The following is a 24,939-nucleotide window of genomic DNA, read 5'->3' as shown; positions in this document are numbered from 1 at the left end:
GGGTTCGAGTCCCACATTGAACTTTGTGCTGACAGCTAGCTCAGAGCCTGGAGCCTGCTTCAGATTCTGTACCTCCCTCTCTCTCTGACCCTCCCCTGCTCGTGCTGTCTCTCTCTGTCTCTCAAAAATAAATAAAAAACATTTTTAGAAAAGAAAGAAAACTCATACATAATACCTGGTTGAAAGATAGTTCAGTTTAAAAGGAAACTATAGTTACCAACTTAGAAGCCTTTAAAGAGAGAGCCTTCCATATCCTATGAGATGAGAGGAACTTCCTATTCTGATCTTTCTCCTCATTGTTTTGATATTTTTCTTGTGGTTTTAATATTTTTTTCTTCTTTCAGTGTTTATAAGTCAATTCCCATAGGTCCCCATGTTCTTCCCAGTGGTATTTAAAGAAGGCTAAAGGGCAATATTACTACGTACGTTTGTAGAGTCTTAACAATTAAAAAGCACTGTAACACCATCACATCCTATTATCCTCCCAGTCTACAAACAAGGTAAGCAGGGTAAAAACAAAACACAACAGAAATCTCTCATGCTACAGGTTAGAAAACAGAGGCCTCCACGGCCTACACGGCCTACACGGTTGAAGGGGCCCATGGAGGAGCTCACGGATAGCAAATGCTGTGACTGGGACTGGCCGTGTGACTCCTTATCTAGTTTCAGGCAGACAACAATATTTTTGATACTCTTCCTGGCACCTATCCTGCCTTTCCATGATGTTATGATTGTTTTGATCACAGGGTGAGACCCTCCCTGCGGATGAAGGAGAAAAGAAGGGCATGGAAGTGCAAGGTGCTACGGCACACAGCCCCCTCTCGACGCAACTCTCAGACCCTGATGAGTTCACAGGCCTTGAGACATCCGTCCTCCTGCAGCATGGGGACACTGTCCTTCACATCAATGAGGAAAATGGCATGGAGAACCCCCTGCTGTCCAGCCAGTTCACTTTTACGCCCACTGAGCTGCGGCAGACTGATGTAGACCTAGACGAGTCTCATGTTTAACTCTGTATCTTGTAAGAGAGACAGGTGTAGAGGAGAGTGGGAGGGGTCACTTTGCTAACAGGTGAATACTTTTGCTTGGAAAAGATGAAAACACAGCACTTTACATCCAACGGGTGACACAAATCTCAGTAGATTTTGCTGCTAATGCGCACATTGTTTCATAAACATCTTTTAAAAAAATCAATGGCTAAGATAATTTGTTTGTGTGAAGACCATAAAAACCAGGGAAGAATAAGAGGAAAGAGCCATTTCACTGCACATTGTTTATGATTCAAAAAGCCTTGAGCAGTTAAAAATATATACTATTATGGAGCTGCTTACCTAGGAATATTAACAAATAATATGTTCTAAAAAGAATGAGTTTTTGAAATTACTCATACATCTCATGCAAATGTTTATTTTTATAGTTTCAAAAATATTAAATCAGGTGGCTGTGTGCATAGCAATTTACATAAAATAATCAGTAAGGAAAATATTAGTTAGAGGAGACTAAATAATAAATAAGCCTGCGGCCATTTTTGCTTTGACCAACAATACAGCCATTTACAAGAAGAAAATAACTATTTTTAAAGCTGTGGATTTTTCAATATTTATTTTTCAACCGTCATTTACCTTGCATGTTGTAAATCAAAATGCTAATGCCCTAAGACCATTCCATTTCATAACCACGTTAGAGAGAAAATATTCTAAAAATTATCACATAATTTTGAATTAAGAACCTAAATAGCCTATACTATAATGAAAACTATGTGTAAATACACTAGCTAGAAAGGGATGGTATTTCTACTTCTAGCCATGACCACATCAACGTCAAGATTAGGAGATATTGGAAAATGTGATTACTTTGCAATATCCTGTGCCTGCCCTCGAGGGTATATTTTTAGATATTAAGATTATTGTTGTTAGAATTGGTTCGGCAAAATAACTTTTTCTCAGTGTTAACAATATTCTTATGATCCTATAGACATCCATGTTTATGAGGGAAAATTATAAAGTGAGAAATCTCTTTAGAGGCACAGATTGTGTACTTTACTTTAACCTGAAGTTCAGGTATTTCAAAAAGAGCATAAAACTTAGAAAACCCGTGAGCCCATATCCAGTATGTTACTGATCATGTAATAGGGCTTGGCATTGTATACTTCAAAACTAAATTTCAAAATTTTAACAGTTTACATTAGAAAACTGTTACATAACTACTAAGCATATAAAAACTAATATATGTATGTAAATTGGTGTGTGTGTGCGCGCGCGTGCACGTCTTCTAGTCCTCCAACTGAAGTTATAGGTTTTAATCCTATTGCAGTGAATTGAAAACACAGTCTGTGTGCTTAAACTTTTAACTTGGTTGACTATGAAAGGTATGTTTTTAAAAGAAGAGATCTAAACTCACCCAAATCACAGAGGAAGATTTTTTTTTCTGTTAAAATTGCTTATTAAATAGGCATTGCTTATGTTGTGATTTATACTTTCAAATATAATTTGGGGTTTTGTGTCCCATTTCCTAAGAGAATGAAAGATATACATGAGTTAAAGATAATGGACAAAATGAAAACTTTCACATCTAAAACTTGAGAAAACAGAGGTGGCGAATGGCCACTTCAAGGTTTTACAAAATTTTCAGAACATTTACTTAATGCTGAATTAATTCTCAAGTGCAGAAATATACGTATAAGATGCTTTTATGATTCTTTCTAAGCTGATGTATTTTGTCTGTTAAAAATTATGCTGCTCAATTAGTGTTAGAGGCCTTACGTTTGGTAATTACAAGTGTCTGGGCTGTTTGAGTCTCTAGATATGTGTGCCCTTTGTTCCAGATTTTTGGTTCTTGATTCAAATTCTCTATGTATAATAGTATCAAATATTTAAAACGTAAAGGAGTCAAAGAAGACTGTTGAATATTTGAGAAGAACTCTGAATACCTTTACATATATTTAAAAAGTATTGGGGTGTTTTGAACATGATTAGGCTGGCATGTCTGCCTTTCAGTCTGACTCCTTCATTCTAGTGTTACGGAAGTCTGTTGGAAACTTTTAAAATAAGCTAAGTATTGTTGTACCTTGCAAAAAAGCCACCACTCTGAGAAACCGGGCCTTAGAGAGTGGGAATGTTTTTGGACTGGGACTTCTGAGGGTTTGCAGATGTGTGCATCTGTTCCGTTTAAGGTGCCCTTAAATGTGTTGAATGTAATGTGTTGAATGTTTTTGTGTAATTGATAAAGTATTTATATGTATGTGCATAAGATTGTCACAAGATGTATTCTCAGGAGTACTGTTACCTGGAGTTTGAAAGAATAACTATTTTAAAAAGACAGTTGGGGAAGATCAGAAAAAAGTTCAAGATACTTAACAATTTTTTGTAATGTTCAAAACATTATTGAGTATATGACTAAAAATTATTATATATGGTAAATACAGATAGGTAATACTAGATTATTTCTTAAGCTATGATGCTTAATGATATTCATCTTGTTTAAAAGAAAATCAAAACAGGCATCTACTTCCCATGTGTTAAACATTGGACTCAACCAAGAGGTTGCTTCTTCTGCAATTAACTTTGGAGAGACCTTGGAATAAATATGTAGCATCCATGACAGTGGGTGTAGAATTATACCACTCAGATTCAATTAAAGCAGTTCAAATCCTGGATACAGCATTTCCTATAGCAAAACATTTTACTTTCATTTTTCAGTATTTGCTGCTTTTTATAATTCTATTAACATAAGTTATTTGATTTTTCCGAAAAGGAAACTGAGTTCATTGAATGCATTGGGACAAGTCACTGAGAACCATAGTGGCAAAAGGCATAAAAGGGCAGGACAATGAAAAAATGATGTGATGTTTGGGGAGGTCTGGTTAGGGCCTGTTGCACAGGCTGGGAGTAACTGGCTTGCTATTTCAAGCCTGCAAGAGAATGTTAGGCGGGGTGACATCTTCCTTCATTAGTACATGTCCTTTTGGTCAATGAAGAACGTTCTTCACTCTGCTGTCTAGCTCTCAGACTATGTAAGATGAAAATAGGGACCAACAGGAAAAAAGATCTTAAGTGGAGTTACAGTCCAAAATGCAAACTAAATACCCTTCCTCAAGTTATACAGGATACTTTATTAAGCCTCTGGAATTTGCTGCTATCACACTGAGTCATACTGTCGCCCTGTGACCTCACACTTCAATTCCATGGCCTTGTCTTGGCAGTGAGTAGTAAGTCCCACTTCCTCGCTTACTTTAGTGGGTCTCAACTGCAGCATTTCAGAAACAAAGTTTGGTTTGACACTCAGGACAATAAAAACAAGGGCAGAATGTATTTGGAAAAGCTGAAGACAACTTTACTTCTATTATTTCAGGATCATTTAGCATTACAGATCAATGTACCTCCATAATATTTTTCAATAGTCACTGTGACTGCAGGATGAAAATCCTTATTAGCCATTTTATAGGTAAAAACAAAAGATTGATTACACAGCCAACTTCCCTCAGATGACTATGAAGTCTGTTATGAATACTGAATGACCAAAGAGCATGGAAAAAATGCATATGAATAAATACTGAAACATTTATGAAAGATATTTATGAAAGATATTAAGACCTCTGTGTTTGAATATGCACATATAATAAAATAAAGCTAAAACCATTTAAGATGCCTGATTAAGTTTCATTTCTCATTTCTCAACATAGGGAATAGGTTAACTCATTTAGAAAAGTTTTCATTTTGGGTCCCTGGGGAGTGCCTTGATGTCTCTTCTCAACCCCCACAGTTTAGTTTGAGGTCACGCTTCAGTTAGACACTTCCAATTCTTCTCTCCAACCCCAGCTGAGCTCCATTTTACTTAGTTTTCCATTCCTATCTTTCAAAATAAAGCAGAATGGATATTTTGGGAATCAGGTACCCCAGCTAGGTTTCCTTGCACGGATTATGACCTGATGGAATAACCAGTAGATTTCCCAAGAGGATTGTGAAGGAACTGGTTGTCCTCTGAATGTCACCAGGACCACCATGGCGTCCAAGTTACGACTTATGTCTTTCGTATCAATTACAAAGTGCCCATTCCCTACCATCTAAGGTATGCTCTTGATAAATCCTTTTTTTTTTTCCTTATGGGATTTTATTTTGTCTTTTCCTGACCCAATGACCTTAGAAACATTTGGCAGAGAAACAGATACGCCTACTCTTCCAGATTGTGTCCGAACAGTAAGTAAAAGTATTACAATTTGTCAGCAAACCTCCATAAAAGGGAAAAACAGAAGAGAAGAAGGATGAGGGCCAGAAGCCAAGAAGAGCAGTGGTAATAACAATGATCACCACCATTTTGTACTGGACACCTGATGTCTCGTGCTGAGTGCATTACCTGGGTTCACCAATCTGATCCTCACAGCAACCTTAAACGCTGGGTAGGGTCCTAACAGATAAAAAGAGACTGGGATAAGTGTCTGCTGGGTTACCAGTTAGCACCTTGAAGAGCGAGGATTCCCCCCTAATCTGACTCCTCCAGCTCTTAAGAAGAGTTCAAGGAGACAGCTCTGAGAAGAAAGGATTTACTTGTTCCGGGTTTTGTTTTGTTTTGTTTTGTTTTGTTTTTTTAAGGCAAGAACTGGAGGAGAGGACAGCAGCACAGGTTAAAACAATGGAGCAGCAAAAAGTGAAGTGGGGGCAAGAGCCGAGGAAAAGGGACTCAGGGGATGTAAAGCAAAAAAAGACTTAGAAACTCTCTGAGTTGGTCTAGGGCTGGAAGCCCTAAAAGGCTGAAATTTCAAGAAGGAAGATTAAAGGAAAGGGGAATGGACCCGTAGGCCAGAGGCCCCGCCCCTAAGCCCTCGGGCAGACAGCCCCGCCTCCGAGGGGAGGAGGGACTTCCTCCCTGCGGGCAGCTGCTTCCGGTGGAGTCCGGAAGACTCTACCGGGAAGGGACTAAAACTGCGCAGCCAATCGGGGCGACACTTTCGTCTTACCGGGGGACTCGTGGGTAACTTGCACTTGGGAACCTGCACCATGGCGTCTGGCTGCAAGATTGGCCCGTCCATCCTTAACAGCGATTTGGCCAATCTAGGGGCTGAATGCCTCCGGATGCTGGACTCTGGGGCCGATTATTTGCACCTGGACGTAATGGACGGGTAACTAACGCGGGGCTCGGGTCAGGGTTGCCGCGCGGGGCGGGCTCGGCGCACCTTTGAGTGCCTGTTGGATGCACGGCGTCCCAGTACCGCGGAGGGCCGTCCTCTGAACGCGGTACTGAAAAAGGGACAGGGGTGGGAGTCCTGGAGGCCCTGCCTGGAGCGAACCTGAGGCGGCAGCCTGGGCTGCGACCGCGTCCCAAACCCCGCTTTCTCCCCTCCCCCCACGTAACGTGTGGCCCAAGCCCGAGGACCCGGACGCAATTTTAAATTTTTTGGACGCGTCTGTCATTTTCAGTTAGAGAAACTGAGGCCCAAGGGGATAGGCATGACTTGCCCAAGCTCATATAGCTAGTTAGTGGCAAAGCTGGGGAAAACAGACTTGTGGAACGATTATGAGCTTGGCACCTGTAGTGAGATTGCCCGAGTTCTGCCATTTGACGGATCACCTGGGACAAGCCACTTAACCTCATTGAGCTTCAGTTTCATCCTGTGAAAAATGGGAGTAACTATAGAACCTCCCGCTTAGGCAACTTTGGAAGACGAAATGAGCGAACCTGTAAAGCATACAGTGCCTGGCGTATAGTAAATTCTCTATAATTATTAGGTGTTGTGTCATTGTTCGAATTTTGATTTTCCTGTTTATTTTCTCTTCAGGCACCCTGCTCTTCAGGGAGGTCAGTTTTTTGTAAGTAATTTTTAAGCACTGTAGTTATAGCACATAATCGATATTGTTCAGAGTCAGTATGATGCTAGTTTCTTTAAATTGGCTCTACAATGCGGAAACTAACCTTGAGAAGACGGTAGGACGCTCAGGGTTACACAACATTGTGACAGAGTTGCAAATTGTATTATCTTGGGTTTGCCAAGTAGTTCCTGGAGTCCCGCTGATAACTGGCCTTAAAGGAGTAACAGCTATTACCTTGGGTTCGGGAGTCAAAACATAAATTTATTTTAAATAGGTGAAATTTCTGTGCGGCCTCATGCAAATTTGTTTTATTTACAAAAGATGATCAGTTGCTTCCTTTTCACTCCTGTTATAAGAGTTTTGTCTGCCTCTCTTCTGTCTGGTTAAATCTGTTGTTTCTCTTTTGCATCCGACTCCGTTATCAGTGTCCCACCTGATCATGGCGAAATCTTTACCTTAGAGTACTAAGCATTCTAGGCTAAGTGTGTAAGATTGGTAAGTATCACCTTGCAAGAAAGCTGGATTTTTATTGTTATCATCTACATCATTTATGTGCATAGTTATGTACGTTTACATAATGTTTGGAAGCTCTGGACTTTCACAGGTCACTGAATGGAGCATGTACCTCTGAGATGGGTAGGTACATTTTCATGTCTGGGATATAGATGTTGTGTTGGAAACCCCTGTCTCAGGGTAGAACAGGCTACATGTACACATGTGTAGTCTGTTTAACACGGAAAGCAATTTGGTGTTTTAAGTATGTCTTATGCCACGTTGGAGTTAAATGAATGGAGAAAATAATTTCTTCAGCTCACAAATCAGGAATAATGATAAGAGTAGTAGCTTATATTTTTGAGCACTTAACTGTTTCCATTCTGATGCTCTTTGTACATTAACTCACACAACCTTGTAAGGTTGGTGCCATTGTTGGCACCAGCATTTGACAGTGGGGAAATGGACCCAAAGAGGTTGAGTCACCTTCTGAGGTGACACACTTACTTTCGCTATTTGTTTTCATATCTCTCCTGCTGTACAGTTAGCTCCCTGAAAGTAGGGTCTCTTTGGCTCACTTCTGAATTCTGCAGGTAAAACGCCGGGACAGGCTTAGTTATAATTGGTTGAATTGGCTCATAATAGAGGGATTTCTAATGAAATGCTTTGTCCCCTCCCAGCCCAACAGCAGACCCTGAGCTTATTCAGATACAAGGATTTATTTTTTGTTGCCTTTGCCAGGTTACGTTTTGGTTTGACAAAATTAAATTCTCCAAACACCATTTTAAAACCTTTCTCTTTTAATCTTCACAACTTTTTGAGCCCAGAGGTATTTTGATTTCCCTTTTGCAGAGAAGAAAACTAGTTTAGGGAGTTCAACCTCTTCCTGATGTCCCACCAGAAGGGGCAGAGCTGGCTGAGCTGCATTGTTTCCTAGGCCAGGTGTATGAAGGTGGGGTCGTGGGCCCCCCTTTCCACGGCGGCCAGCCTCAGCTTACCTCCCCTCCAGGTACTGCCTCCATGCTTTGCTTTTTCCTGGTCCCTTTAAAAAAGTCCCCAGTATTCTAGTTTGGTTGCACCTGTTGTTTCCCCTTTTCCCCTAGGGCCCCAATTTCTCTGCTGATTAAAAGGGAATGTCTTCATCTTGAAAGTCAAGAATGAGTTTTGAGAATACTGTGGGGGGTGGTGCACTAGTATGGTTGGATATTTGGGTGGGGGGCGGGAGGACAAATGAGTTTTCTGGAAAAAAACATTGGAAAGTGTATAAACCTGTCATGATAGGCCAGGGGCCAGAAATGTGCTGTAAGTCCTGAGTGTAGGAACAGAGAAAATGTGCAGTTTCTAAATTAGTTACCAGGATTTATAATTGGGGAGATTTCCCATTAGTACTAGGTTGCTGACTTTTGAAAAACATCCAAAGATTTGCTAGTACTGGGTCCCCAGCCTCAAGAAGCCACGATGGGCTGGAGCTGAGTGGCAGCCACCATTATGAACCAGGCTAGGTGTTCTTCATTTGTTCTGTGTCCCCAGCTGCCATATTTTTTCTCCTCTGTGTCTTCTGCCAGCCCCTGGAAACATATGAGATTGTGTTTCCTGATTCAGAGGGAGTGTTTCCTCCTCACAGCCTTGCTCCATTTTAGATCAACCTTAATCCTCCTTTTACTGTCTTTGCCTCGGAAGGTTTTGGAAAGGTTTTATCTATCTGAAATAAATTGTATGACAATTGCAAACAAAGCTTAGGGTTGATGAGGGAAGATGAGAAGAGATAAAATAATTATGTACCTGTGCTGTAAACAATTACAGCTTAATCTCAGTCTCTAGGGAAAAGGGATACCTTTTTTTTTGTATTTTATTTTTTACAGACTGCAGAAAGTACCTTTCATAGGAAAAAGAAAAAGACAGAATAATACAGTGGTGAAGCCAACTGCCTTGATGAAATTTCTCTTCATTAGGATGAAATAATGTAGTACTTTCCAGTCTGGTCTGATAGGAACCCCCAGGGCATTGGTGTGCCTGGGTGGCTCAGTGGGTTAAGCATCCGAATCTTGGTTTCGGCTCTGGTCATGATCTCTTGGTTGTGGGATTCAGCCCCGTATCGGGCTCTCCCCTGACAGTGTGGAACCTGCTTGGAATTCTCTTTGTCCTTCTCTCTGCCCTGTGTGTGCACTCTTTCTGTCTCTCTCTTTCAACATAAATAAACATTAAAAAAAAAAAAGACCTTAGGGGCGCCTGGGTGGCTTAGTTAAGCATCCGACTTTGGCTCAGGCCATGATCTTAAAGTTTGTGAGTTTGAGCCCTGTGTCAGTCGCGTGTCAGGAGCCTGGAGCCTGCTTTGGATTCTCTGTCTCCCTTTCTCTCTGTCCCTTTTCCTGCTCACGCGTGCTTGCTTGCTCTCGTGCGTTCTCTCTCTCTCAAGAAAAAAAAAAAAAAAACATTAAAAAAAAAGACCTCCCAGGGCATTTGTTAAGAATTCAGATTCCCAGGTCCTCTTTGGTGTCATAGGATTGGAGTAGAGCCTGTAAGTCCTTTTGTTACAAGGGCTCCCAAGGTTGCTGTTGTCCGGCAAATTTAGGACCCCTTGACTTCATGCTTAGGTTTGTTGCCTTTTTCTGTTTCAGCTTAATGATAAACCTTTGGTTTCTTGCCAGGATATTGTACCTTTCTGTTCTTCCAGTGTACGTGGTGAGCCTAGAGCGCTGTAGGACAGTGAGTCATAAGGTTGGGGAATCCGTAGTTTTATGTGATATGCTTCTGTTTCCCAGTGAAGTAAAAGTATATTCATTTCATTCTCCTGTTTTCTCAAGATGGATGTGTTTATTATGTTTATTATAAAGGCAACCTAAGGTTGAGCCACAAAAGTACCTACCTCTGAGGCCATGCAGCAAATTAAAAGAACAGTGAACAAAATCCAGATCTTTCCCTCCAGAGCTGTATGATACCTAGTATACGCCTTGCTGTCTGCTTATCTGACCCCACCTTCGAGTTCCGGGTAAACATAACGAGCATCTTATCCGTGCGCCTGGCAGTCATTGCTCTTCGGTGAGTGGGGGAATGACTTTCTGACTGGAAACCCAGCTTTCCTTACCTGCTCCCTCTCACATGTGTCCTGAATCCTGACCCCTCTGGCCTCCCCTGGACTTTTCTTTTTTTGTTGTCACCAGTTGGAGGGACAGGTGAGCGTAATAGGTAAGAGCCTGGACTTTGGAGCCAGATTGCCGGTGTTTAATGCCTGCCTCTGGCACTTAGGGTTTGTGTGACCTTGAGGCTCTCTTCCTTGTCTGTAAAATACGGATTATGTATTACCTACCCCATAGAGTTGTGAGGTGCTAGTAAGTTAATATATGGGATGTCTTTAGAACGGGGCCTGTGCTGTGTGAGTTTTAATATTTTTACTAGTGTTCATTGCCTGTCATCGAAGCTTAGGATCTTAACCACGGTGTATTCTCTCTCTTTGGCTCCCCACGTCTAATGAGTTCACAGATCCTGTCACGTGTATTATTCCTTCCGCTCATTGTTCCTTGCCCAAGCCGCCTTCCCACTCTATTATTTGCACCTCATTGTTTTTCTCCTTGCTTTATGATTATTGTTTTTCTTTTCTTTTTAAAAATATTTTTTAAGGTTTATTTATTTTTGAGAAAGAGAGACAGAGAGAGCTGGGAGGGGGCAGAGAGAGAGAGGACACGGAATCGGAAGCAGGCTCCAGGCTCTGAGCTAGCTGTCAGCACAGAGCCTGCCGTGGGGCTTGAACCCACGAACCGTGAGATCATGACCTGAGCTGAAGTCAGACGCTTATCCGACTGAGCCACCCAGGCGCCCCTGGTTATTGTTTTTCTTAAGGAATGTCCTCTGTGGGGCTCAAACTCACAACTTCGAGATCAAGAGTGACATGCTTTGCAAACTGAGCCAGCTCGTTTCTTGCTTTAAGACCTCACTTCGTATTTACAACAGGACAGAGTCTGAACACTGAGCCTGGTGTTTGTGACGCAGTCTGCCTCCTCCTCTTTTCAAACTCGCCGAGTGAACAGCACCACCTCTCCCCCTCTTTGAAATAACTTGCTATTTCTGCCTTTGCTTCATTTCTTTTCCCATCTTTACAAATTCTCTTTGTTCTCTAAATCTCGCAGTTTTCCCTTCTTTTAAAATGTCCTGCTACTTGCCGCTTGTTGTTTACCTTTTCTTGCTATCCTCATGCAGGGTAATATCTGCTACTTTTAACCAATAAAGCCCCGAGTTCAGTGGCTTCACCTTACCAAGTTCAGTGAGTCACGTAACAGTTTAGCGTGAATGTCCTTCCGTGAAGAAATTCAGGGACGTCGTCTCCTTCCATCCTGTGACTCCCAGCCCTCAAGGGCTTCTTCTCTGTGGACGGAAGGGTAGAGTGAGGGCAAAAAAGGGATACCACTCAACCTCCTGGGTCCTGCAGTGGCACAGGTCACAGAAGTTCACAGTCCTTTGGTGACAACCAGCTGCACAGGCCACCTGGAGGGAAAGGGAGTGGGCTCTCACCAACATGTGGCAGGAGGGCCATGGATTCCATTGAGCCATTGGCCATTTCTCACCAACGGGATTATAAACTTCACCAGGGTAGGGGGGACTCCCGTAGCTCTTTATGAAACCCAGGATGGTACTTGCATGGTGGGGGGAGGGGCAGTTACATATTGAAATGAGCTAGTGATAGAACCGCAGGACAAGCTGGAGTGGGTGGGTGGTGGAGTGGGCGGGGTCAGATGTCTGGAAGACTTACTCTGAATCCTGCCTCCACAAATTATTAACTGGGTGACTGAAGGAAGTTGTTTTTGCTGTAAGCTTCCGATGGGGATATAACAGCACTTACGTCATAAGGCCAATGCGAAGACGAGTAGGGTACAACAGCTGGCATGCTGGAAACCCTCCATAATCGGGGATTAGCCTGTGATGTGCCCATCGAAGGAGGTGGATTAGAGGTCGCCACAGGCAGCCTGTGACAGACTAGGTTTTGAGAGACCGGAATCCAGAACTTCCTAACTAGTGTGTGACTTGGGCAAGTCATATAACTTTTGGGGATTTGATTTGGTCTTTCCAGTTTTACCTGTCGGAGTGCGAATGATGGAGTTAAATCTTATGACACTGCTATGATTTTGTTGAAATATCAAAGAAATACTGTTTTGTAAAACTGAAATTACTGAGATATATTTTAATACTGGTGTTAAATGTTACATGGAAAAAATACTTCAATCACAGCTGGTCCTATTTACCCCCATCAGAACACTTCTGAGAAAAATACAGAAACTGAATTGAAAACATTTTCAGAGTAAGATTTTGTTTGTCTTATAGGCATTTTGTTCCCAACATCACCTTTGGGCACCCTGTGGTAGAAAGCCTCCGAAAGCAGCTAGGCCAGGACCCTTTCTTTGGTAAGTGGGTGTTGTGCTGTCTGAAGTTGGATGTGTTGCTCAAGTAGATAATTGATTTCTCAACCTTCCATTTCATCTTGAACCCCCCCGCCCCCATGCTGTGCTTGTCTTCACTGGCTGCTTGTCATAAGCCAAACTCTTGCTTCAGGGCCTTGGCACTTTAGCTGATCTCTTTGCCTAGAAAACTATTCACTTGGCTGACTCTGCCTTATCTCTTGGCCCTGAATTATCCGCATTTCCTTAGAAGGACCTTTCTAAGAAAGTACCCCATTCTAAATTAACCTTTATCCAGTTATCATACCATCTTCTGTATTTTCTTTTTTGAACTTCTTCAGTCAGATTACATTTGTCATACTGTAAACTCCTTTATAGCAGGGATTTAATCCACTTTGTTTTATTGTGGCTTTCATAGAGCTAAGCATAAACAGAAGATTGGGGTTTATGTAATTGTTAAATTAATTTATAAACCATTTGATTATGGTCTAGAAGCAAAACAGATTATTTCATGTGAATTGGAGTTTGTATAAGTGGGGCCTATGTATGCTCTGCATGAATTAAGATTTTTAAGAGCACACAGCAACCTAGAAGTTAATTCTTGTCAACGTGAATTGGTCCACATGTTGTTATTGCTCTTTTAAGCTAAGTTAGCAATGACTTAAGCTGACAAATCTCTTGTACCTAAGAAGTTAAACAAATTTTTATTAATAATGTCCTTATGTAACTCTTAGAATTTAGTAAGACTTAGATATTTTTTATTGGCATATTGTGGGCCAATTTTATGAAGGATTCTAGTTGTGTTGCCCCCTGTGTTTGTAACTAGCCACATGTAGCTATTTAAATGTAAGTGAGTTCAGGTTAAATAAAATGAAAGATGAAGCTTCTCAGTGGCATTAACCGTATTGCATGCTCACGGTAGCTGCACGAGTCTAGTGACTGTTGTACCGTGCCGTTCTGGACCGTTGCCATCGATGTAGAAATTTCTCTTGGTCATAGCCTCTCTATAGGATTCATCTGCTTTGCACATAAGAAAAAGTGCATTATCGATTTATGTGGAGTGAGGGAAACCATATTCTACTACTTTGTCCACCATTTTGAAATTTTCAAATAATGGAATGTAATCCTCTGATGATCTAAACTTTCTTATTATATTTTAGAAAATTAATTTTCCAAAGTGAGCTGGCTTTTATGACTATCAGGTGAATGAAATAAGTAGCCATGTTTGTCCCCACCATGCAGTGGCCGGAGTCTTTTGCATCTGACTTTGTATGGATTAAAAAGAAGGGTTTTTTTTTTTTCTTTTTTTCTTTTACTTGGATTCCTAGCATCACTTCTTATTGCTGTTTGTGTCTCCCACATTTGGCCTCTCTTATCAACCCTACTGACACAGTCTGCTTTTTCTTTCTGTTTTTAGTGTATTTGCCAATAAAGTTGCTAATCAGTCTGTCTAGAAGTGGGTCTACGGTAAAGATGAGTGGACTCCAAATGCATTAATGTTTGGGTTTTGTGACCTTTGCTTTTTATATTAAGAAATGTGTTTTTTTGTTTGTTTAATTCTTGGATCTTGGTTGGTGTTGGATAGTTGATTCGTGTGTATATTCTAAGAAGTAAGTCGCAAGTTGTATGTGTAACTGCTAAAGTTCTGAACTGTTCAGTTTCAGTACTGAGTAGAAATAACTAGTAAGCAATCAAGTGATAGGGAAAAGCTGTTATTTTTGTGCTTTGGTTTTTGGGTTTTTTTGTTTTTTGTTTTCTTTGCTCTCATCTAAATCTGCAGTCTTCACATATGGTCTGAACACCCCCAGGAATCTCTTGTAGGTGAAATATGAGGTGAATGCTATTTTCATATTACAGTGTTGATTTGCCATTATTTGGATGGTACAGAAGCAATGGTGACTTTGTCTGTTGGTGCCTTAGCCCGAACCAAAGCAATGCTGTAGCACTATCCAAGTGGTTGTTAAATTATTCTTCCCCACCATGTGTTCACAGTAAATATCCTTAAAGATCAGTACAGATTATTAACTATAGTAAATCTGGATTGTTGGGTGCATTTCTTTTCGTGTTTCGTGTGACAAAGCAGGATGTACATATTAAGTGCTTCTGCGGCTACTGGATGACGATGGTTTTCTCAAGGAAACCCACTTGCGCCAGGTTTGTGAGCTGAACTGGCTGCCTTTTTCACCAACACTTACCTTCGCTTGAATGATAAACTGATAGCTGAACTCTGGTTATCAGGCTTGAGTATTTTACTGACATTTTCTTGAAAGTGAACTAGGTTATTAGCCTGTCATTTCAAGAAAAATACCTCATTAGTTGTTTCCCTGATAAAATTAGAGCTTGCAAATGAAAATTTGAATTTTGAAAAACTTGTTTCTGCTTCTCTGAGCTTATTAGCTTTCTCCTGTTTACAGTGTTTCTGATAAAATCGGTAGTGACATTAATGTGTAGTTTCTGATAGCAAATCACGAACTGTGTCACTCTTTGGAACAGTGAGCCAGTACTTCAAAGAGCCATTCAGAGTGTAATAGGACAGGCGTGGCTTTTAGTGTAACAAAGCTCAAAACGTTTGAGCTTTACAAACTTTTTGTAGAGTTTGGTAGAGTTTACAGATTCCACATTGCAGCTAACCTTTATTAAAGTACTGCTTGTCGAGTTCTAGGGTAGAAATAGAAGAATATCACACTGGTCTGAAAAGGCTACCAGTGTACCCCTCCCTTTTCCATGTACGTTTTTTGCTTTTCTTTATGTAAAACAACATGGTGCAGCAGACTGAATGCAGAGGAGATGTGAGAAAGCAGAGGTCTTTGGTTAAGCCGGACATTAATGACTTGCAAAAGTATAAAATAACGTTTCTCTTGCATTAACATGTGATAGATTTATTACTGCCAATTATTTTTTAATGAATTAAGTAGACACTTCACTTAAGTAATTTTTTGTTTGAATTTCTAATACATTTTAAACAGTGATAAATACAGCTCACATCAACGTCGTTTTGGGGGTCCTTAATAATTTTTAAGAGTGTCAGGGGAGGCTGATGATGGAACGTTTGAGAACTGCAGACGTCGGTATGTTAACTGCTGACCCAGTGACTCCCCGAACCCTGGGGACTCCGCATGGAGGGCCCGTGCCCGCTGGGGACGGCAGGATAGCGGTCTGCTAACGAAAGCAGTGGGTAGATATTTTAAAGCAGATTGAGTTTTTCTTATTTATAACACAGAGGAAATAAAGAAACACCAAATAAGAGTCTGTCATTTAAAAACAATGTTTTGCCTTTTGAAATATGTTCTAGTTTTGTGACTTGTTATTTTAGAAATGTGAACTTTAATCATGGCTTTGTCAAGCAGTATAACTTTTTTCCTGATATTTTTCAAAGCCTTATTGCAGTTTATGGTCTTGGTTCTAGAACTTTTTTCTTTAATGTAGCTCAGCTGTGTCAAAAATAAGCTTCCTCTAGCAAAAAACAAACAAACTCAAAACTTGTCCTAGCACATCGGTCTGACACGGGAGTATTTACTGTGCCCTCCTTGACAGCAGTATTTCTTGATTTAGCCTCTTGTAGGCCGCCCTCTTCTCGTTAAATGTTCTTGTGTTTTAAGTCAAGAACTTTAAGAAGACCACCCCCACTTCCCCTAACGTATCTCTGTGATTTGAACTTTACAGTTAGGATGTGTGTCAGACTTGCAGTTGCCATGGCCTTCCCTTGAGACCCGTCCCCCCTCGCTCCCCCCTCGCTCCCCCCTCATGCAGTCTTCTGGCTCATGTCCCCCTGCACGTGAGCCCGCAGCAGCAGACCCAGAATCCCTCAGCTTCTTGCCGGTTTCAGTCACTACCAATGGCATTTCTTCCCTGGGTGACTACCAGATCCTGTGACCTCTCCACTCAGAATCCTGCAGTGTTCTCCGCCCCACCCCCATCTCATTCAGAATAAAACCCAGTGGGCACTGTATTTACGTAGTCTCTTTATGGTTTGTCCCGCTCCCCACCAAGAATGTAATTCTCATAACCGCAGAGATTTTTGTCTGTTTTTAATGCTCTGTCTCTGGGGCCTGGAATACTGAATGATGCAGTAAGTTTACCATAAGATATTGGTAGAATTCATTTATTTAGCTTTCTTATAAATGAGGAACGAAGTCCGCATAGATAATAGGTCTTTTTAGAGTTTCTTTTAGAATAGCATTTCCTGGACCTCAGTTTTCTTAATTCTAGTCATTTTCATATATAGCATCATATGCCTTTCGTGGAAAAATGTGGTTTTCTGATAAATGAGTTTAACCAAAACCCTATCTTCAGATGAGAAGGAGGCTAGCGATATAGCAGTGTAATTATTTAAGAATTATTTTAATGCCAAGTAGTTTATATCCAAAACAGCGCAAACTGCAGGCTGGCCTCGACAGATCGGGCAGGTACCTTCCTTTCAGTGGTATTCAGATGTCTGTTTTCTTTCTAGATATGCACATGATGGTGTCCAGGCCGGAACAGTGGGTAAAACCGATGGCTGTAGCAGGAGCCAACCAATATACCTTTCACCTTGAGGCTACTGAGAACCCTGGGGCCTTGATTAAAGACATTCGGGAGAATGGGATGAAGGTGAGGGGCCAGCAGTGACCGTAACGTTTTAATGCTCTTCACTCGTGGTGTGGACGTTTTGTTAGAAGACAGGAAGTGATAGGCAGAGAAGACCAGACTCCGGCAGCTGTTCTTCAGCTGAGGAATCAGAGTTGAAGTAGAAGTTGTCTGTTAGACAGGATTTCTATATTCCCCTAACGTTTTGTGACAGGTACTGCCTTTTAGAAATGTTTATGTTTGGGTAGCCTTGTTGACTCTTTTAAAAAATAGTTTGAATAATTTATGCATTCCATTTCTGTGTCTATTCTACTCTTTAAGAATAGATATTTCTAGGGGTGCCTGCATGGCTCTGTCGGTTGAGCATCCGACTTCACCTTGGGTCATGTTCTCACGGTTCCTGGATTCTGCGTTGGGGTCTGTACTGATATCTCAGAGCCTGGAACCTGCTTTGGATTCTGTCTCCCTCTCTCTTTGCCCCTCCCTGCTCATGCTCTCTCTGTCTCTGTCTCAAAAATAAACGTTAAAAAAAATTCTTTTTTAAAGAACAGATATTTCTACTGGGTCTGATATGCCATATTAGTATGGAAATAATTGTTAAGGTAATGTAGCAAATTTGTCTCTGTTATAGGTTGGCCTTGCCATCAAACCAGGAACTACAGTTGAGTATTTGGCGCCATGGGCTAATCAGATAGATATGGCTTTGGTTATGACAGTGGAACCTGGATTTGGAGGGCAGAAATTCATGGAAGATATGATGCCAAAGGTAAAGAAATGTTTGATTTTGGGGTGAGGCTTTTATAGTGAGTGCTTCTCCAGCAAGCACACATTGAACCCTTTGTATATTTAGCCACGTCCTGTCCTGCAGGTGTTGCGGTAGGGGTACTGCAGAAAACACTGCAGTACGGTGCGATCGATGCTGTATGAGCTTTAGTTTGGAAATCGGGAAAAATACTACATCTTAATCTTGAAATTTTCTGTCAAAGCCCTTATCCCTGTAGGCTTGAGATCTCTTGGGAGATCTCTTTTCATTGAATATTGAGGGTTTTGTCTTTGTCTTGTTTGCATGAATATTCTCTGCAAAGCCATGACGGATTGGATGCCATCCCCCCAACAGACTAAGCCTTGCTTTTATGAAGATGAATGTTTCAGTATATTAAAAAGGAAGGTATCCCCGATCATAATTTGTATTAATAGAAAGTTACTGTGTGATGGGCACCTGGCTGGTTCAGTTGGAAGAGCATGCAACCTGTGACCTCTGAGTCATGAGTTCGAGCTCCATGTTGGACAGAGAGACTACTTAAAGAAAGAAAAATAAAAAGTTACTGTGTGAGACACTTGGGGTCCTGTTTTAGTGGATAGTATTTGGCTATTTGATTGTTTTGTTTATGCGGTTGTTTTCCGCCTCACATCACGTAGGAATCACTTATGTCTTCCTGTATGTCTAGGTTCATTGGTTGAGGACCCAGTTCCCGTCTTTGGACATAGAGGTCGATGGTGGAGTAGGTCCTGACACTATCCATAAATGTGCAGAGGTGAGACTGGTCTTCAGGTCACGGCTGCACTGGTCACAGACCAGTGTCCTGTCAAATGTAATATCTAGGACATTGTGTTGTGCGCCAAAGAGATTTCCTCTAGATTGCCTAAGTTGCCGATCTTTCTAGGAAAAGTATTTTTCTTGTTCAAATGTAGAACTATGAAAATAAAGAGCAATAAGAGAATATTCTCAAATCGCATAATCATCAAAAAGTCAGTCCCACTAATGCTGGGAAGTAATGCTGAAGGAACTTATTTTTTTAAAAAAAGAATATGCTGAATGCCAGCCTTTGGGAGATCATTAAGTTCTAGGCCTTGGAGTAAGACATTTTTCCAAAACAGGGAAAGAAAATCTACCTGCTTATAAAGTGAAGAGACTGTGATTTTGTATAGCTTAGGTGTGTTAGTTTGTCCCTGGCGAGAACTGACTAGAGCCATTTCTGATGAACATTTTGGTCTGATTTCTGGATAGTTTTGGTCCTCCACGTGAGAGGGGAGGTGTCTCCCCAAGTAGCTGAGCTGAGTTAATGAAGCCCTGAGCCTCCGAAGAGGGTGCCAGCCCTTCCTGTGACACTGCAGTCCCTGAAGTTGTGTGGCCTGCTTTCATCAAGCAGCATGGTCTAACCTGCACTTTACGTTTTTTGTATAAATGCCACACACTTCTGCATGATATTTGTCAAAAGCCATGGTCATGAGACCCTTGGGGAAGAGCTGGACCAATTAGTGAGCATATATCCTTTGACTACTTTGGATTTCCTGTTACTGAACTGTGCTTTGCCTTTGGGTTTTTTTTCCTGCTTACATTAAAACACACGTTAGGCTGTAACCCTACAAAACTAATTGTTTTTTTCATTTTTGTAAGGAATGTTGTTGGAGATGTAGTATGCTGTGTCACAGAGTGACAGCATCTCCTGGGAGGAATTTTCCTCCCCTCTGGTGCCTCTCCCAGTAGCCTCCTGCCGCTTTGTTCCGGAAACAGATCATGTAGCAGACTGGGTGTCCCTCCTCAAGGCAAATCCTGGGAGCTAAATTTGGACTTCCCTTATTGCTTTTTCTCTTTGATTTCTTTGCTTCCATATTTAAAAGTATATTGAACATCTTTTTTAAGCCCTTCAGAGTCTTTCTGGAATGCAGTGAAATAATACATGAAAAAGTGTTTGTTTCTGACATCAAAATGAGAAAGTCTTTAATGTTGCCATATTTTATAGTTTCACACTTTAGCGATAATGGTCTATTAGTTCCTTCACAGTTGACCCTTGAACAATGTGGGTTTAAACTACATGGGTCCATTTTTGTGTGGACTTTTTTTTTTTTTTTTTTACAGTAATGTAATTGTATTTTCCTGATGCTTTTTAAAAAAATTTTTTTTAATGTTTATTTGTGAGAGAGAGTGAGCAAGCAAGCAAGCAAGTGGGGGAGGGGCATCTAGAGAAGGAGACACAGAATCTGAGGCAGGCTTGACCTGTCAGCACGGAGCCAAATGTGGGGCTTGAACTCACAAACTGTGAGATCATGACCTGAGCTAACATCGGATGCTTACCTGATTGAGCCACCCAGGCGCCCCAACTCCTTATGCTTTTCTTAACACTCTTCTCTAGCTGTATTGTAAGAATATGATATGTAATACATATACCAAATATGTGTCAATCAACTGTTCGTTATTGGTAATGCTTCCAGTCAATAGAAGGATATTAGTAAATTTTGAGGTAGTCAAAAAGTTACTTGCCAACTTTTAACTGCACATGGGGTTGGTACCCTTAACTCCTGCATTGTTCAAGGGTCAACCACAGAGTCCAAAGATTAAAAGATAATGTAGCTCTTTAGTAGCCTTGGTATATTTTGGGAAAACCTTAGAATTGTGAATTAAAGGTTTTTATACCTTTTTCTGAATACTAGCAAAGAGTCAGTGTCACTTATTTAAAGGTGGTTATTAAAAAGTCAGTGATTTCTTAAATACATTGAAAAACAATGCTATGTTTTCATTTGTTAAGCATTTTACTTGTTCACTGAACTAGATTAAGTCTGTTCGTCTCAAGGTAGCTTTCAGACATTTAATGCGCTGATGCAGGCAAGGGTAGAAACTCTAGTCCAGAAATTGTTTTAAGCGTCTCTGCATCTTCCTTTGAAGGATAACCTAAGTGTTTACTTCTTCCAGGCAGGAGCTAACATGATTGTGTCTGGCAGTGCCATCATGAGGAGTGACGACCCCAGATCTGTGATCAACCTGTTAAGGAATGTTTGCTCAGAAGCTGCTCAGAAACGTTCTCTTGACCGATGAGACCGTGAGGAGTCCAGTGTTTATGCTCATGAAATCTTTCTACTGGAAAACAAGCATATGGACTACCAAATCATACCACAGCTGAAGCAGGGCTGTTTTCTGAGCAGCTCTTCATTCCAGTGACTAAAATCTATTCTGCAGAATGTTCCAAGAGGTTAGAAATTGGTGTGTATGAGTACATTTTTAGTAATGGAATTTAAAGATTAGTGTGGTAAAATACCATTTTTACTGGGAGACTTGATTTTTATAAGAGTAAAATTATGGCTGTATTAATAGGGTTATAAACAGAAATGTGTCTTAATGCCTAATGAAGGCATAATAGCTACTATGAAAAAAAGTTTTTTTTTTTCATTTTAAACCTCTTGTTTCATGGTTGTTTTCCAAAGCAAAGGCAGTCTTCTGTTTTTCCTGTCTCATGTTATTTTTGATTTGTGCAATGAGAGACAAATGAGTAGACTGGAACTAATGAAACATCGAAGTTTAATCTGGCTAGGGTGGCATACTGTCTTCTTGCTTCTTAAACATCTATTTTTTACTTTGCACCTTATATTTGATACATAAAAACTGCAAAAACAGTGTATGAAGCCTAAGGATTTCAGGTGGTCTGTTCTAAAATACAAGTATAGATTGTATTGGGGTGTTTTCCTTGATAGCTTTGCTGGAGGGCCGGTCACACCGTAATTCCCCACGTGTCCCTTTTCTTCATCCTGGCCCCATTTGTAAGGACATGAAAGAATGTGCTAGCTCTGAGCAGAAAGGAAAGCGTCTGTTTGGAAGTGATACTGAGTTGAATCTGGACTCCTCTCCTTTCCAGCTGTTTGTCCAGCAGATCAGATCAGCCAGCCTCTTTGAGTATCTGTTAACTGATTTTTCCACTGACTGCAGTTACAGTTACGGTGCAGGGCTGTGTGGAGCACTGAGAGAGATACTGAGCTATATGTAAAGCTTCCGCTACTAGTCCTAGAATTACAGGATAGTAGAATGGAGGATGCTCAGTACAAAGTAGCTATCATTATAGAAGTTTATGTTTTATGGCCTGTCAAGTACTTTGATATAATCTCATTAAAACCACAAATCATTTTATTCCCGTTTTAAAAATGAAGAGAGAAAAGCTCAGCAACAGGCTGGTACCATGAAGGAATCCAGTAGGGCAGAGGATTTCTGGTTTGTACTCTTACAAATGGAGCCCTTGGGCGGTAGATCAGGCAAAGGAAGCCTCATTTATTTAACATTGTCTTATTTCCAGTCTAATTTTACTCGGTAGCAGAACCAGATGGCTGAGGATATTCTGGACATTATGGATTTTGACCCCAAGGATATATATTATCCAGCAAAGACCAGGTAGGCCAAGAGATGCTAAGGTACAGAGTTAATCCATAAATATTGAAAGTTGTGTCCCAAGTTATACTTTGACAACAAATATATATCAGCCACTTGCAAATACTCCTGCTATATATGTAATATATATATGGCAAGAAATAACAGGACCAGTGTCACTAAACTACTGAGTTTTGAGAAATAATGTTATTTTTCAAACTTTTTAACATTTCTGCATAGAATAATGCTTATTTTTTTTTCTATACTGCAATGTAAAAATTTTTTTGTTTTTGCGCTAGGAAAGATTTGTGCCATGAATAGGTGCCATTTAATCAAATCAGACAACACGAGGCATATAGAAATAACTTTAATTAAAAAACTTACATAGAAGATTATAATGTCAGACATGACAGAAAGATTTGAGCTTATTTGCTTAGACAACTTAGGTTTGTCTGGCTTTTGTTTTCTTTAAAAATAAATGTACAGTAAAACTACAAGCAAAAATAATGTCAGTATTGAATTTGAATTTTTTCCCTTCTTTAAAGGGACTAGTAGAATTTCCAATCCCTAACAGAAACTTGGCGTCAATCCCCCATACAAGGCCAGAAAGCCAGGATTGTCAGTTATATGGGGACTGTAACTTGAATAACCTTTTTTTTTTTTTTTTTACATGAGAGAGAGCGATTCATAAATTGTCAATTGTCAACTTTTATATAGAAAAAATTATATAATAGCTTCAAGAGGAACTTTCCTTAATGTATATTTAATACTGAATACTCCTATATTCAGTATCGAAGCACTATCCTTTAAAAATTTTTCTCACTCTAGCATACAAGTAAGAATAGATGCTTATTTGAATAGAGTAAGCTATGGTAAGGAATGACCAAATTAACTAGAAATACAACATTTTTTACTCTCCTGTTTGTTGCTCATTTTAACTTGGGGTCTTCTCTTTATGTGATACATAAGATAGATAAAACTCAAGTTTTAGTTTTAAAATTAGACAAATATTTAACTCTGCTTTGCTTGTCTTAATCTGTTAGGAGTGACTAGAAGATGACTTGTATTTAGTCCAACAGATAACAGTGATTTCAAATAAAGGCATATTGTGTTGTCTGGAATAAACAATATATAACTTCTATTGGTTAAATACGTTTAAAAACCTTCCCTCCGTGATCACTGGAACCCTGTGCTCTACAGTGCAGCTTACACTTCAGGGATAATTCATACATGCATTTCAGGTGGAGTGGTCACTGCCAGTGTTTTTTAAAACAATGTGTGTGTACATATATGTATATATACTCTATACACACATACTTGTATATTCTGATATTTTTCTGAGGCAATTTTAATGAATTGCCATAGAAATTACCTAGAAATATATAGAAAAAGCTGTCATCTGATGTACAGGTGTATCTGTGTGTGTGTGTATATATGTATCGGTGGGTATGAAGTCTTAAAAATTACTTACCCAGTAATATGATTTAACATCAGGTTGCAGCAGTTAATTTTCTGGTGCTTGTGATTTGCATCATAAACACAAATGACTAGCAGTTGTTCCTGTGGTTCAAGGAAAAAGAGACCTATCTCGCCTGTTTCATAACAGTGTAACAGATTAGTACATGCAGCACATGCTCTTACTCTGGAACTGTGACTGGGTGGGTGGGAGACGGAGAACAAGCTCGGTTTTTCCTGTTTTCCAATCGGTTACATACTTTTCTAACCTGTTCCCTGTCACCTGTTTTTTTTCACATGAGTAAGTCCTAGACCAAAAGGTTTGTATTCTTCCATTTCGTCTGTCTGCCTTTTCGGATGGTGACCGTTCTCTGGTGCACTAGTACAGAAGACTTCTCCGCGGAAAACTGGGCTTGAACTTTCACTTTGATCCTTTTTTTCCTCTTGACATAGTAAGGCTTCTGTGTCTTCATCCTTTAGCGGAAAAGTCCGTCGTTCCCACCACAAAGACTGAGAGAGAAAACCTTATCAGTTAAGTTTCAAATTATTGTTTGGTTCTTTAGCACATACATGTACACATTTTCATTTGGGTCTAAAGATCTAGCAACTCAAATGGAACATGCTGGGAACTGTTTGAGAACTATCTTTTCACCTTGTCCTTCCACCAAGAGGAAAGGCTGCCACAGGACGTGGGTCTTCCTTGTCAGCACAGGAGCACTTTGGGAAAAGCCCCTTAAAAGCTGTTTGATCTACTTGAGTGTCTCCATTTTCATCCCGTAACTTACAGACATCTATTGACTTTTCCTTCCCTGAGCTTTCTATGATTTGCCTATTAATTTTTATAGTTTCTGCTCTCTGTTCTAGATACAGTTCTTCTTTTTCAACACCTACTTATGAAGAACAGTGCAAAAATTTATAGATGGTGTGTTAAAAAATCACTCCCCGTAAGGTAAGAACTGGACCTATGGGGAGACAGGTAAAAATCTTTTGTGAAATGCAGAGAACTAGCAGCTGACATTTGCTGTGTGCCAGGTGGCATTCTCTCTAATCAGATTTGTGTTGTAACACAACACAACTTTGATAGAAACCCCGCTTCCTAACAGAT

The 24,939-nt window shown here is 40.4% G+C and overlaps 3 protein-coding genes across 8 annotated transcripts in view; 2 read left to right on the top strand and 1 right to left on the bottom strand.

The window, feature by feature from the left end:
- UNC80 (unc-80 homolog, NALCN channel complex subunit) overlaps window positions 1–4,651 on the top strand; it is a 221,640-nt gene extending 216,989 nt beyond the window's left edge. The window contains exon 63 of the mRNA XM_029933277.1: window positions 747–4,651. Within this exon, the coding sequence (XP_029789137.1) occupies window positions 747–1,010 (264 nt within the window). The 3' untranslated portion in view covers window positions 1,011–4,651. The remainder of the gene's footprint in view (window positions 1–746) is intronic.
- A 1,244-nt stretch (window positions 4,652–5,895) lies between these two features.
- RPE (ribulose-5-phosphate-3-epimerase) lies at window positions 5,896–23,529 on the top strand. 5 transcript variants are annotated; one of them, XM_029933931.1, is made up of 8 exons: window positions 5,896–6,115; window positions 6,773–6,803; window positions 10,222–10,334; window positions 12,609–12,688; window positions 17,133–17,272; window positions 17,880–18,014; window positions 18,697–18,783; window positions 20,940–23,529. In XM_029933931.1, the coding sequence occupies exons 1-8, from the start codon at window positions 5,994–5,996 to the stop codon at window positions 21,060–21,062; spliced, it is 831 nt and encodes a 276-aa protein (XP_029789791.1). In that variant the 5' UTR covers window positions 5,896–5,993; the 3' UTR covers window positions 21,063–23,529. The 5 variants fall into 5 exon arrangements, with proteins under 5 accessions (XP_029789791.1, XP_029789793.1, XP_029789795.1 ...); XM_029933936.1 differs by lacking the exon at window positions 10,222–10,334 and having other exon boundaries at window positions 6,058–6,115; XM_029933934.1 differs by lacking the exon at window positions 5,896–6,115 and having other exon boundaries at window positions 10,130–10,334.
- KANSL1L (KAT8 regulatory NSL complex subunit 1 like) overlaps window positions 22,731–24,939 on the bottom strand; it is a 129,938-nt gene continuing 127,729 nt past the window's right edge. For both annotated transcript variants that reach the window (XM_029933929.1, XM_029933930.1), the window contains one exon: window positions 22,731–24,344. In XM_029933929.1, coding sequence (XP_029789789.1) covers window positions 24,114–24,344 — 231 coding nt within the window. In that variant the 3' untranslated portion in view covers window positions 22,731–24,113. The remainder of the gene's footprint in view (window positions 24,345–24,939) is intronic.

The sequence above is a fragment of the Suricata suricatta genome, chromosome 3, assembly GCF_006229205.1.
Source record: "Suricata suricatta isolate VVHF042 chromosome 3, meerkat_22Aug2017_6uvM2_HiC, whole genome shotgun sequence".
Classification (NCBI taxonomy): domain Eukaryota; kingdom Metazoa; phylum Chordata; class Mammalia; order Carnivora; family Herpestidae; genus Suricata; species Suricata suricatta.
This window is presented reverse-complemented; position numbering and strand designations above follow the sequence as displayed.

What these genes read in the sequence shown, in the direction of transcription:
- RPE (XM_029933931.1), top strand. Translation starts at nt 5,994, where the DNA reads ATGGCGTCTGGCTGCAAGATTGGCCCGTCCATCCTTAACAGCGATTTG. An exon ending in TTCAGGGAGGTCAGTTTTTT is followed by an intron (nt 6,804 to 10,221) that starts GTAAGTAATTTT and finishes CTTTCCCTCCAG; the next exon opens with AGCTGTATGATACCTAGTAT. An exon ending in TGGAAGATATGATGCCAAAG is followed by an intron (nt 18,015 to 18,696) that starts GTAAAGAAATGT and finishes CTGTATGTCTAG; the next exon opens with GTTCATTGGTTGAGGACCCA.